This window comes from Limulus polyphemus, unplaced genomic scaffold (genome assembly GCF_000517525.1).
Source record: "Limulus polyphemus unplaced genomic scaffold, Limulus_polyphemus-2.1.2 Scaffold329, whole genome shotgun sequence".
In the NCBI taxonomy this organism is placed as follows: domain Eukaryota; kingdom Metazoa; phylum Arthropoda; class Merostomata; order Xiphosura; family Limulidae; genus Limulus; species Limulus polyphemus.
Window position 1 is genome coordinate 337161 of NW_013665939.1, and position 15054 is coordinate 352214.

Here is a 15054-nt window from a genome sequence, read left to right on the forward strand (position 1 = left end):
GGAACGAAGTTACGGAAAATCAAGTAACGACTGGAGGCGTAACAGTGCAATCTTATGAAAAACTGTTTACAACGCTTCTATGTATATGGTGTAAACGTAACTACTGGCAGAATCATTCCATACATGTGGGGGGTGGAGTGTTTCTGGCACACGTGTAATAGGTGTTGTATAAAACATAGCTAATGACACAAATGCTCTCAACTTCTAAGATATATTCAAAATAACCTACAATGTGGAATATTATAGAAAGGAGAGCAGATATGGATGTCCAACCCACAACGTTTCACGGATGAATATCGTTCACAAAATAATACTACAAATAACATAAAGCCCTCTAGTGACACAGTAGTATGTCTGCGGACTTATACTGTTAGAAACGGGGTTTTGATACCAGTGGTGAGTAGCGCACAAATAACCTTTCGTATAGCTTTATGCTTAATGAGAATAATAGCAAAAGATAACAGAAAAATCACAGTCAGAATCTGAAAAAAATAAATAATCCACTTATCTTTCACTTTTAAAAGGTCAACAGCAAACTAACAAAACTAGTGAAACTTAACCTTCTTATATAAGCTTCAGTAGTTGTTTCAGCGCATGCAAGTAATTAATAATCATATTCAACAGGTAGATGCATATAGAGCATGGTACATAACAATTTTAATAATCTTAGTGAGAATATATTATATCGTATAAAAATAGGCTTACTGAAGTGAGGCGAAATTTAAAAAGAAAGGTTATTAATGGCTTCTATTACTATATTTATTTAAAGTACATTTATAAACTCTGTTTAAGTTTGTGTATATCAATCGATAGATTACCGTTATTGAAAAATAAACAAACAAATTATTTAACATTAAAATAACTATAATTAAATAAATTTATATTTAATTCGAAAGAATGGTGCCCTCCCAGTGACTCAGCACCAAGTCTGAAGGCATATAGCTCTATAAACCTGGTTTCGATACCCATAATTGGTACAGTACAGATAGCACATTGAGTGGCTCTGTATTTAACTACAACCAAATCGATCAAAAGAAAGGCCATAGATTCAAAACGAAAATTGTCTTTTTTTTTCTCAAAACTATTACTATGAATAAAACCACGTGAAATTTAAATATCAAATCTAGATAATGTTTCATTATCTAGATAATAATATAAATATAACTATTGACACGTGAATGGTGTGTTTTGAATAAGTAGAATTACACAGGCCTGCGAATTTAAACTTCATAAAAGTTGTTTTGGTTTTGATAACGGATTTTCCATAATTCAGCTACGCAAATTTCGAAAACAATATTAATTTTTCCTATCACGTAAGGATGTTTTACAAATCAGGAAGAAAAACTCTTACTTAAATCAAATTATTGTTTCGTTTACCACAATGAACATTTTTTATGATTATTATGTTTGTTAACAAAAATACAAACAAACTGAAGAAAATCAAGAGCATTGATGTTAAATGAATATACACCCTCATTCATCCTGATTTTTTGTGTGAAATCTACGTCTTTTAGACTCAAAACTACGTGTTGTGGTCTTTCTATTATATATTGCGTTATGACATTTTGTGAAAAATCTGTACGTGATGGAGAAAAATTGATATCATTTTAGGATTCAGCGTAAAAGAATTACCGTAGAGCATATAAAAATTTGAAGAAAAAACCATCGCAGGCTTGTGTTATTAGCACACGTATCTGTATGTAAGGAGTTGGTACAACTATTAACACATGTACGCATATATATTTTCTATGTATAACTACAAATGTGCATTGTAATTATGGAGACGTAGAGTAAGACGATCACCTTCACTTTGAATGTGGTTTTCACCAAGTGAGATGAAGGTAATAAAAATTCAAAATGTTTTAAACTGAACCGTTTTATAAATGTCATGTTACTTCTAGTTAAAACAAAGACTGGACACAAATCATTTTCAGATATTAAAAAGATGCACTTCTTGTAAGTGGATGCTGTTTTGCCGATAAGGTTGGATAAAACGGACCCCCAAGATTGGATAAAATTTCCTCCATCTGACTAATAACAACTATAATCTAAAATAAATGCTGCATTCATGTCATATTTGTAGAGCTAGAGCTAGAGTTACACTGAAATATCATAACTTTTGCTGGTGATACTGCTGTAACATATACCACGTGTACAAATGAAAATATGATTAAAATTAGTGTTTGTCTGTTTCTAGTTACTCCCAAACTACACAATGGGCTATCTATGCTGTGCCCACCACGGGTATCAAAGCCCGGTTTTTAGCGTTATAAGTCTCTGGACTTACCGCTTTGCTACTGGTGGACTTTTAATTAATAAGGATGCGAAAAAATTTTAAACTGGTTTGAATTAAGCGAATTATATTTAAATATTTCAATAACGAAATATATATGTTTTAAGTTAAAGGGAGAAGAAACGAATATGATCTTATTTTTAAATTATATGATATAAATAGTTGTAAATGTCAATTAATTGAGAAAGTAAACAGTTATAAGTATTGGAGAATTTAAATTGAAAAACCTAAACTGGAAAATACATTTGCGAAATATAAATAAATATTAATATATATATGTGTGTGTGTGTTATATAAATGTTATTACACTAAACATATGATAAAATAAAAATGTTGAGAATTATATATTCGTCTTGGTTTCATTCAGGGTTGCAATAGGTAATAATTATTTGTGGATGGACATGTTACAACACTATACATACAGCAATTACTGTGTAAAATAAGTATACACATTTAATTTTACAAAATAGAAATACTTTTAGAAATGATATTGACAAATATAGATTACTGAATATTATGCCAATGAGACATCTATACATGTTTAAAATTTTTTAGTTATATAGTGAAGTATACTACATATATGGAAATAAATATTAAATCTTGTATTGTAATTATATGCGTAATTTGTGTCAATTTTATAAAATTATTATTTTAAAACATATAGTAAAGTTTCTACATTTTTTCTATTAAATAAAATGATTATGGAATATTTTATATATACTTAAATTTAACTTCACCTTTTATCTATATTTACAGTCACATAATTATAAAGCTTATTATATTAACGTGTTATTTTGATAATTTGTATAAATATGCTAGTTAACAACACCCACCGCCAACTTTTGAGTTACTCTTATGTCATCGAATAATAGGATTTAACCATTACCCTTATAACACACTTACGAAACGAAACATTTAAAACAACTTAACTTACTCGGTATGGATATCTCTTTTATTTCCAAACAATTTTATGTGCTTAGGAATTATTGACCCAGAATGTCAGAATAGATGAGGTCCGTTCTCTCTTCGGGTGTCAAAGGGTTTTTGGAATCACTAACAGCATAAGATAGAATAATTATATGTATGTGTAAGACCATTCTTGATTCATTCAGCGTAAAGAACTTTGATTTCGACTAGTGATTACACCACGTGTACTTGTGCGTGTGAAAATAAAAAATTTGTAGTTGTCCAAACGTGCAAATTGTACGCATCAGACAGTGTTTAAAACAGGCCCTTCCGCGTGTAAAAAGTAGAATCTCCATTTGTAATTGCACCGAGGAATCCACCTTTAGTACATTATATAGCGGTGTCATATAACATTTCCAACGGTATCTAAATACAAGATCTCTACTTGCTTAGCACACTCAGTCTATTTATTTCATCTGTATTCCACACTTACTGTGCGCAAAATTAAACCTTTTCTCTGTTTCCTTGACCTCCGTGACACAGCTTATCTAGAAGGCGCGTGAGAACAATAGCAAAGTTTCATCAAAACAGCAACTACACCGACAGTAGTGCTACTTTCCTAACTATAAATACCGAAGAAATGTATTATGTGTTTACTTGTTTCTTATTAAACACAAAGCGAAACAATGGACTACCTGTACTAAGCCCATCGCAAGGATCAAATTTTAGCATTACAAATTCTTTGGCTTACAAATGAGCCATCGGGGACAAAGAAAATGTGAAGAATTTTTAATAGAGAACTTTTAACATTTAGTGTTGTTGTTGTTTGTTATATTTATAGCCGTGTGGAGGCGTTCTAGAAATTTCAGTTTTACGTAACAATACTGAGCTATATTTAAACGTTTACGTATATACATATATTGTTCATTCTTACTCTCGAGAATCTTCTACAACTTTGGAGAATGTTTGTTTGTAGTTAAGCACAAAGCTACACAAAGGGCTATCTGTGCTCTACCCACCATAGGTATCGAAACCCAGTTTCTAGCGGTGTACGTCCGCAGACATTCCGCTGTGCCACTGTGGGGGGGGGGGCTAGTGTTTTATGACATGAAAACTAAAAAAGAACTGTTTGTCATTTAGATTCAATTACCTTATACTGAATTTTAAAAAAAAGCTTTTGTCACTACTTTTCGTCCCCTAATTCTTCTGGGCATTCTTATAATTATATTTTAGTGCCCTTTATGCAGTGTTATTTTGGGGTTATTTTGTTATTTTGTTTATATTACTGTGGTAACTTTATGTATTATTTTCTACAACCTTCTAGCATCATTTGTTTAATATATTCTGGCCAATTACTGTGGAACCTTTGGTATTAGCAGTGTGATACCTTATAGGATTTAATGTGAAGTTTTTGATACTGTTTATTCTACGGAAATTTCTGGTGATATTTTTGTAGTGTATTTTGGTATCATTACTGTGATACCGTTTATTTTTACTACTGTGGTGTCTTCTAGTTTTCTTCTACTTGTATATTTTGGCAGTATTGCTGTAGTATCTTCAGGTATTATTATTACTAGCAGAAACGCCAACTTACGGGCGGCTGTTTGTGATAGTGGTTATTAATCGTTGTTTTCATACCTCATTGAAAAAATTTAGAAAAAGTGAACATTTTCTAAAAAATGATTTTTTTCTGGGAAGTACTGCACAAGAAAAGTGTTGGGATTGTGCTCTTTAGTTATACGCAACTTATTGCCTTAAAATCATTCAATGTACAAATTTTTACAAAATTTTTGAATATTAAAAGTGGTACCGTTTATTAAAAAAAAGAATGTTTTTTAAGATCTTCAGTTTCTCAGTACTACATTTAAAAATTACTTCAATAAGGATATAATAAAACCCTCACGTACAGCCCAAGTGAAAGTCATGTTCTTGTTGTGAGGAGAGTACTTTTATTTGTAATTGTGTTCTATTATAAAGAAATGGTTGTTGCATATACCATAGTTATTTTTCTAATTGTTCAAATCTTGAATACCCAAAGTGTGAAAATATTTATGGATTTTTATTTGTGATGCAATGCAATAGATGGCGCCACATTTTACTTACTATTTCGGTCACATACATACATAGATACATATATATACACGCTACGTTCATTATAGTAAAAATATTTTGGATCCTTCTAACAGTAGATTACTGTAGTATCTTTTGATATTATCATTGTGAAACTCCTGGTTATATTACTTTAGTGTCTTCTGATATTGTTAATATTAAGGAATCTTCTGGTAATATTATTGTAGTGTTTTCTGGTATTGTTGTTTTGGACACTTCTGGAGGTATTACTGTAATGTCATTTAAGTATTACGATAGTGATATCTGTTGATAATATTACTTTGCCATCTAGTGTTAAGCTTTACTTGTAATGTAAAAGTATTGCCGCTTCATTCGTGGTGATTTAATTAAAACTGTTCATATACCACAGTGTTATATATAATAGTTCTGAATGTAATTCAATATATTAACGAGTTTATTCGATATACTTAGTTTAGTAATGTTATTGTTGCTTTCCATATGTGTTACTTAGAATATTAATTAATCAATAAAACACGCTCTGCACTTGGGATCGTGGGTGCATTATTACAGCGACGGCTAAATCCCACTGTTCAATCAAACAAGAGAAGAACAAAAGTTAGTGGTGTTGCGTAGCTGTCTTTCCTCTGGTTTATACACCCACAGAGTCAAAGGTATAATTTCTCCCAGGTGATTTAAACTTCTTGCACGTCAATAATAATTATTAACCTTTAAAGAACTAAATAAATATCTTAACTCTCCACCTCAAAAAAGCTCCCTAGTGGCACAACTACAAAACAGTCAATCAATCAAACCCTCAAAGAAAGAAAGAAATTCCCAACACCTTTCATATTTATTCTACAGTTATAATGAAGTTTACGTCAATATTCTGGTAAGTACAGATTAGAAACTCTTTTTATAGGTTTTATACATCGCTCCTTTTCTAGTACAAAACTCGTATCCACAAATTGGACGGAAGTAAACGCTTTTTTAGAAACATTTTTCGCAATAATACTCTCAATAAATATACAAATTTTGGTAGTGATAAAAACATTAATTGTGAAAAGAAAGTGTTCTGAACATTTACATTTTGAATTGAGCTAAACATCATGAACACCTTCCCAAACAAATAATTAATGCTTATACTTGGACAAAAATTGATAAACAAGTATATTTTAATAACCCTTTTTCAGAGAAATATTCTAAACTTTAACTACGTTTGGGAATTTTAAATGCGCCATTAAACAAATCGTCAGGTTAAGAATTAACATGCGTACGTTTTATGAAATGTTGTGTTTGCAAGAGTTTCTGAAATGTACTCATGACTTTCCTCATGTCATCCTGTACCACAAGTTTGATGCTGTTTGATCAAGAAATGTGGAAACGTAAAAGGACTGCGACACACACATATTGACGTTTATTTACATAGATTATCCCAGTCAAATGAATTAATGCTATTTACAAGAATAACTCTCCTTGTATGAAAATTCTAACTCATAGTCCTCGATTACTAAATTTAATATGAATCATTCTTAAAAAAGTATCATAATCTTAACTTATCATTAACTGGCCAATTATAGCGTCATAGCGAAGACAACGTATTCACTACATTGTATACTTTATTGTAGACCGTTACTAATGGCTGTTATTTTACACTCTCACATCTCATCAATTTATATGGTTCTTAGCCGAATTTTGTAATCAAATATTATTAGGATATTTAATTCACTAGTCGAAGAACAATTTTTTCTAATTTGTAATAAAATTATTGTTGAACATCTCATGACACAATATAGATGTCATTTGGAAGTGATTAAAAGTATAACTATAGTGGTTCCTGTTGCCTAGAAACTGAATGTGAGAGGTCACCACTGTAAACACTGCTGTTAGAATAACATATCATTTTGGGTGAATTACTTTTTGTTTAAGGTTTTCTATTGAAAATGCTATTGTAAAATCAGTTGTCAATACTTTAAATGTTGTCTCTTTATGAATGTTCTCCTATGCTCCAATAAAGGAAAACGAAGTCGTGCTTCAAGAAGGAAAAGTTCTCTCCATAGATATAAATCATAGCTTTTTGTAGAGAAATGCTTAAGTTATTTATAATTTAAGAATCGAAAGTTTCGTTGTGTATTCTATGTTTATATTTTAAACAGTATGAGTGTTACTCAACTAAATAAGATCGAAAAAATACAAAACATTTGATTGGTGACAGGATGTACTTCAGACACTCCTATTAAAGCCCTTAAGAGCACCGTAAAACATCAACAGAGCTTACAAGCACAATTATTTATCATAGTCTTTCAATGTAAAAACCATTCATTCAATCATCGAGCGACCACTCATTTCAGTTGGAACATTTCAGCTCCACAACAATCCCGCAAACACCTACCTACCAAACAGCCTCTGGGGTCTGTTATTGGTGGACAGATGATATATAGTTATCACTGAGATAATTACTCATCACCGGGTATCGAATTTCCCTATGTAGAATAAACACTGGCACCACTGGAATCTATGGAAATCAGCCTAGACAGAGATAAAAAGCCTGTCGGCACCTGTTTGAATACCTTGGTGGACAGTCGCTTCTCATAACAGCCACAAATCATTCCTACACCATAGATAGCAATAAAACTGATTGAACATTCACTGTCTAGTGGATCAACAACATTCTGCATAAGACGGGTGAAGCATTCAAACTTCTCACAATCAACAGAAGGGGGAGCTTGAAGCTCTCTTCTGGATTTCTGAGAGCAATGAGCCGTAAATAGGCTGTGTCACCAACAGGATATTTGAAAGTGACTCTCAGACTGTACTGCGTAAAACTGAGAGTGGTTGGTCCCTCGATGGATGGCAGAAAGTAAAGCAAATACATGGTAAGACAATCACCTGGATATGTGCTAGGCCATCTGACTAGCTTGCAAGAAAATCAAGTTCGATACAACTCTACTGACTGTATATCTGCACTATTGATCCAGAAACAGCAACCGTGGAAGCTCTTCGTCAACATTCAGAAGGAATGGGATTGCTTAAAACAAAGTAACGTATGGTGTAACTATGAAAAGCAGAAGATGGGAATAAGTTGGATAGTATACACTAGAAGGCCAATGGTGATATCAGTAAACCAATTATTTTCTATTTCCTGTGAGGTAATCAGCTTCCACATGATGAATCGGTGCATCTCAGCACAACCATCGAGAATTGTCATCTATTATTCAATTCAACAACCGGACAGTTGTCATTTAGATACACCAACAAATTTACAGAATATTTTAAGTGTTTTTACCGATTTTCTCAGAAATTACCAATAACCCTCTGTCACAACTACATTACCTAATTCATGCCTTCTCTAAAGTAGGCCCGGCATGGCCACGTGGTTAGGGCGCTTGACTCCCAATGTGAGGGTTGCGGGTTCGAATTCCCGTCCCACCAAACACGCTCGCCATTTCAGCCATGTGGGCGATATAGTTGGTATTAGTTGGTAAAAAAGTAGTACAAGAGTTTGCGGTGGGTGGTAATGACTAGCTGCCTTCCCTCTAGTCTTACACTGTTAAGTTAGGGACAGCTAGCGTAGATAGCCCTCGTGTAGCTTTGCGCGAAATTCGAAAAACAAACAAACAAATAATCAAATGTTCTAAATTTTCTAGTGTGGTTTTGTTCTACAGCTTAACATTCCAAGAATTCAGGAGATAATTGTAGTATTTTGGCACTTGTGTATAAAGTTAAAATCATAAATAATATTCAATGTTAAACTGGTACACAATTAAAAACATTTTATTTAGGCCTATCTGTGGCCTTCAAAAAGTTGACGACTCTACATGTTACAACGTCATCCTCAGGAGTGTAACGTCAACTTTTTGAAGGCCGCAGATAGGCCTAAATAAAAAAAAATTAATTGTGTACCAGTTTAACGTTGAATATTTTTTATGATTTTAAATTCAGGAGATTATTGAATCAAATATAATAAAGCAGCAAGAATCTAATTTATCCTATATGTCTATGCTAATAAATCAACAAGTGAAACTTAAAGTATTTTAACTCCTTGAATTTTGGTATTTGTAAATATTGAAAATGAAGAGGATGTGGAAGTAAAATGAAAGTCCAATGTATATTTTAGATTATTTGGAAACTTAACAAATGAAATTTATTTTCCAACGATTAACGCTTGGATCTTGTTTTAACCGACTAGCTACTTTAATCGTTGTTGTTGTTTTTTAATAATATTTAGATCTCATCAAACACTTCTTATGATTTTGTGTATAATGTTGAATCTATATGATGATATAAAAGAACTTCGTATTAAAGCTGGTAAATATGGAGTTTTAAGTTAGTTATGAGCTGAACATAAAACTTGCGTTTATTGGTCTACGTCTAGACCTAACAGCACGACATCACACGTTTAAGGATATTTAAAACTGGACAGCTAAGTTCGACTAACAAATCAATTCGGCGAATATCGCGGAAATGTTTTGTTTTTTTAACTTTCTACTTGAATCTTACAGTTACTGGAATATTTCCTTTTCATTATAGTCCCCTCCCCTCCAATGGCGCCCCCCAATGGTACAGCGGTATGTTTTCGGACTTACAACGCTAGAAACCGGGTTTCGATACTCGTGGTGGGCAGAGCACAGATAGCCAATTGTGTTGCTTTGTGCTTAATTACAAACAAACAAACTTTTCAATATATATATGCCTAGTTCTTTTTTCGTTTACCAACTATTATAATGTCTGAAGAATTTCATGAGCTTTCAGGTTCACAGATACAAATCGATTCTAGATTTGAAATAATATCATCATGCGTATAAACTTAGTCAGATTCCAAAAACGTTATGTATGGAAAAAACAAATAAAAGGGTTATTATTTGGATTTTATGCCGGTAGCTCAACAGTAAGGTTGAGGACTTTAACACTAAAATTCGGAGTTCGATCCTTGTGGTGGGGCAGCACATATATTCCATTGTGCAGCTTTGTATTTAAACTAAACAAGTTATCAAATATATATATATATATATATATATAAAGTAGTATTATTTTTATTCACGTTGTCAACTGAATATACAGTAGGATATTTTTATTCACGTTGTCAACTGAATATACAGTAGGATATTTTTATTCACGTTGTCAACTGAATATACAGTAGGATGTTTTTATTCACGTTGTCAACTGAATATACAGTAGGATATTTTTATTCACGTTGTCAACTGAATATACAGTAGGATATTTTTATTCACGTTGTCAACTGAATATAAAGTAGGATATTTTTATTCACGTTGTCAACTGAATATACAGTAGGATATTTTTATTCACGTTGTCAACTGAATATAAAGTAGGATATTTTGCATGGTTATATTATATAAAAACACTTCTATTTAAAACGGTAAGTTTGATGCATAAATAAATAATAATCAGTTAATAAATTAAAAACATATCCTGTAAGTTTAGAACAGTATTAACAAAAAGAGTTCGGTCATTTTTGTTTCAACTTGCAGTGTTTTTACACATTTTTGAATGGAATAATTCACTAACTTACGCTAAAGATAATAGGTTGTACTGTTAGAGACAGGATTAGAATATTTTAATTGGAATTTTTATTAAGAGCTCGTAAAAGTGCTTTACAATAATTGCTCGAGTTAAAGCTATATTTTTTCATGAGTGTATAAGTCAGTGCTTGCCTAAGGTAGGTATGTTTTAAGTTTACTTGTAAAATAAACTTACAAAACTCTTAAGTGACAATTCACTAGAATGAAAGATGACGAAGTAACAATTTCCTGAATCAGTTCTCGGTAAATTGTTACATATATCAGTCCTCTAATTCCAATAGTAAATTGTTACATATATGAAACAATGACAGAAATTTAATGTCAATGCTTACTGCTAAACAATGAAAAATTAAATGTATTGTTAATGTTTCTAAATATCAATCTTATATAGGTTCATTATATACGATTTAAACTTATCTTTTGTTGTGATTTATAATCAGAAAAATTTGAGGCTTTGGAAACAAAAACTTACAAGAAAAAAATAGTTCACTTAATTTTCATTAATCAGGTTGTTTTTAGATAATTGTCATATTCTTCCACTTATTTGTAGAAAACGATTAGTTTGGTAGTTACAAGAAAATATCTTACTGTTTCCAACTTTTGAGATGTTTATTACGTAAAAATGTGGCCATGCAACGTTCCGACCCTTTTACTTTGGTCATCCTCAGACATAAAACAACGAAAATTAGGCAAAATATAAAATATTTTTTTTTTAAATAAGTATTTTATTTATAAAGTTATTAATTAGACTATCATTTTTATCGAAAAGAGTTTATTTAAAATAAAAATGTCGTTTACATTTTCTACTATAGGTGGCCTTGCAGTCACCACACGTATACTTACAGACAATACAACTTTTGAGATGTTTATTTCATATAAATACGTACACATACGTAAAAATATGGCCATGCAACGTTCCGACCCTTTTACTTAGGTCATCCTCAGACATAAAACAACAAAAATTAGGCAAACATAGAACTCATTGTTTGTGAATAAAGAAATTACATCAAAGATAACCGTAAAACATTCACGAGAAGAATGCATTAATAAATGATAATGAGAACAGGACAGTGATTCATTAAATGTTAACTGTTTAAAAATAGATAAATGAACTTGGGTAATCTGTAACGGTGCATTCTTGTTGCTAAAAGGGTAGGACGTAATGGATGGTTCTGTTTATGGACTTCAGGGAAGCTGTACATTATATCGGGACGTGATCTGCAAGAATTCAGTTGTTTGAAAGCATTGTCATTAATAGTGTTTTTGTTTCTAATGAAATCAAATTGTGTATGATGAGATTATTATGATGTTCAGGCTTCTGGTGGAACTGATTCTGGTGCTGGTACTAAAGTGTAACTTTGGCTTCTAATGTGTCTGGTGGAACTGATTCTGGTGCTGGTACTAAAGTGTAACTTTGGCTTCTAATGTGTCTGGTGGAACTGATTCTGGTGCTGGTACTAAAGTGCAACTTTGGCTTCTAATATGTCTGGTGGAACTGATTCTGGTGCTGGTACTAAAGTGCAACTTTGGCTTCTAATATGTCTGGTGAAACTGATTCTGGTGCTGGTACTAAAGTGCAACTTTGGCTTCTAATGTGTCTGGTGGAACTGATTCTGGTGCTGGTACTAAAGTGCAACTTTGGCTTCTAATGTGTCTGGTGAAACTGATTTGGGTGCTAGGGCTAATTGGATTTCTACTGTGTCACTTATGTTGATTCGTTCTTAAGTTCTCAGTTTTGTCTTGCATGTCTCTAATGATAAAAAAATCGATATACAGATTTACAGCCGAAATGTTTTAAAATCTTAAATAAAAGTAATTCATCCTGATCAGAAGTCAGGCTGTCATTAGTAAAATAACTAATTAATTAATTAATTTGGCATTTTACATTGTTACATTTAAAACTGCCTCTAGTAGTACTTACATTAGGTTCAATATTATGTAACATCTCTTGAATTGTTAGGTTGTCGATTGAACGCAATCAGATTTGTGTTACAGTTCTTTTAATACTTGAACTAGTACAAACTTAATATAAAAGTTGTAACTTCGTATGAACCTGAAACAATGTATCCTCCTCTTTTTCCTCAGAATATGTGTATTTACACGTGACCTACTAAAGCTCTTGAAGCTCTGTTATAGAAAGCTTAGAGGTTCATATTCATTGTCCTTTTATATATTTTTCTTTTTCAGATGATGTTTTGAAACGCTGTTATGAAAAGTATGGATGTTTCTCAATCGGAGAGCCCTTCCTTTCTGTTTATCGTCCAATCAATATGTTTCCTTATCCTCCTGATGCCATCAATGTCCGTTTTCTTTTAACGTCTAGGGAGAATCCTAACCGCTTCCAGAGAATAAACATGGATGACACTTCCAAGTCAGATTTGGATCCTGATAAGCCACTAAAGGTGCTGGTGCATGACTATCTGGAAGATGTTAATCACCCGTGGTTGTTGGTTCGTAAAGCTTCTTTAATTGAGATAATGATAAAATCCCAGTTCTGAACCAGAAGTAAGACAGAAATAACCCTAAACATTGTAAACGTTATAACCTGTGAGTTTATTTGAATCTCTCTATTAACTGTTTCATGCTGATAAAGACGAGAAACGAACTTTGGGATTTAACTTCCGTGAATGAAAGACATTTTAATAAGGCTTATTCAGACTTGAACAACATTAATTTGGAACGTATGCCTAAACAAAATATTTTTTTTTCTAGGGTAATAGGTCTTGTTTTTGACCTCTTTGAAAATAAATCTTAATTTTCTCAGTAGACTCCATATATATAATGAATATTATAATAAAGAAAAAATCAGAATATACAAAAAAATATTTTTCGTGCGAGATTTTGAAATACATTTTTAAAACTTCCAGCAAATGATACAAGAATTGCTCACTCAGGACGATTACAATATCATCTCCGTGGACTGGTCACGAGGTGCCACTTCCTCCTACACTCAGACAGTGGCTAATGCTCGCATGGTTGGTGCTATTATAGCGGAGTTCTTGAAAAACTTGGAAGTAAGTCTGTGTTCCACAGATACCTGTGTCAGACAAAAATAATATATTTGCAAAATATGAAAGTCTTTCCTTAGAATAACATATTGTCGTTTATTGTCAGTGTACATTACAGTTATATATAAATTAGGATACTTATGACTTACGCTTAAATTAACGTACGTATAAATTACTTATCAAATTACTTTTTGGGTAAATTATAGCTATTGGAATATTCAAAGTTTGTGTATATCAAGATGATCTGCAAACTCGGTTATTAATAGTTTCTCATTTAGATGTATTTTGGTATCTGAAAGTACATCAAGATCAGAAAGTCAATGTAAAATAAAGCGAAAACAAATAAGTGAGCCTTGAATTGGGAATAACTGTTATATTCCTTTTATTAGAGTCAGCAGTTTAAAGTAGTGAGATAAGCTGAACACGATATTCCTCTGAACATCGAAAACGAGTAACTTCACTGCAAAGCGAAGAGATATTCACCTAGACTAAATAAGACATCTTCAAGATAATTATTTAATGTTTTATTTGTTTTAAACTTTAGGTGGCTCCTACAAATATGCACATTATAGGCCACGGCGTAGGAGCACATATTGCTGGTTATACAGGAGAAAGAGTTCCAGGTTTGGGTAGAATAACGGGTGAGTCAAAGTCCTATAACAGAGTTCACGCTCTGTTGAAGATTATGAAAACTATAGTTTTTCATTTCTTTTTTTTTTCTTGAGAAAAATAGAAATCTAATATTATTGCCAATATTTAGTAAAGTCATTGAATTGTTTTTAATGAAATGTTTATTGGCTTTTATCACACAAAAGGAAGGCGAATAATTTTAAAGGATTTTTTTATTAATATAGTTATTGAAGATCATGCATCTTTCAAAATATATCTCATTTTTTACTAGGACTCGATCCTGCTGAACCGTACTTTCAAAAAACCGATCCAAAAGTTCACCTTGATCCTTCAGACGCTGAGTTTGTTGACGTCATCCATACTAATGACGAAAACTTCATTGTGAACGGTAGAGGTGAGAAATCAAAAATGAAACGTAAATAATAATTTTTAAATTACAAGTTTCAAGTTATTTCTCAGGGGTTTTCTAAAATTTTAAAAATGAAGCAAAAAATTGTAATAAAGTTACAAGTTTAAAGTTACTCTTCAGGTGTTTAAAATTTTTAAATTAAAAAAATTATAATGTTGTTGTTTATTATTAAGGACAAAGCTACACAATGGTATAACTGTG

General features: G+C 32.0%; 1 protein-coding gene across 1 annotated transcript in view; it reads left to right on the top strand.

Annotated features, from left to right (window-relative positions):
* The window catches only part of LOC106457427 (pancreatic triacylglycerol lipase-like), a 38190-nt gene that overhangs the window by 10475 nt on the left and 12661 nt on the right, over positions 1-15054 (top strand). Inside the window, exons 2-5 of the mRNA XM_013916841.2 lie at positions 12994-13256; positions 13674-13820; positions 14359-14455; positions 14716-14838. Of these exons, the coding sequence (XP_013772295.1) occupies positions 12994-13256; positions 13674-13820; positions 14359-14455; positions 14716-14838 (630 nt within the window). The remainder of the gene's footprint in view (positions 1-12993; positions 13257-13673; positions 13821-14358; positions 14456-14715; positions 14839-15054) is intronic.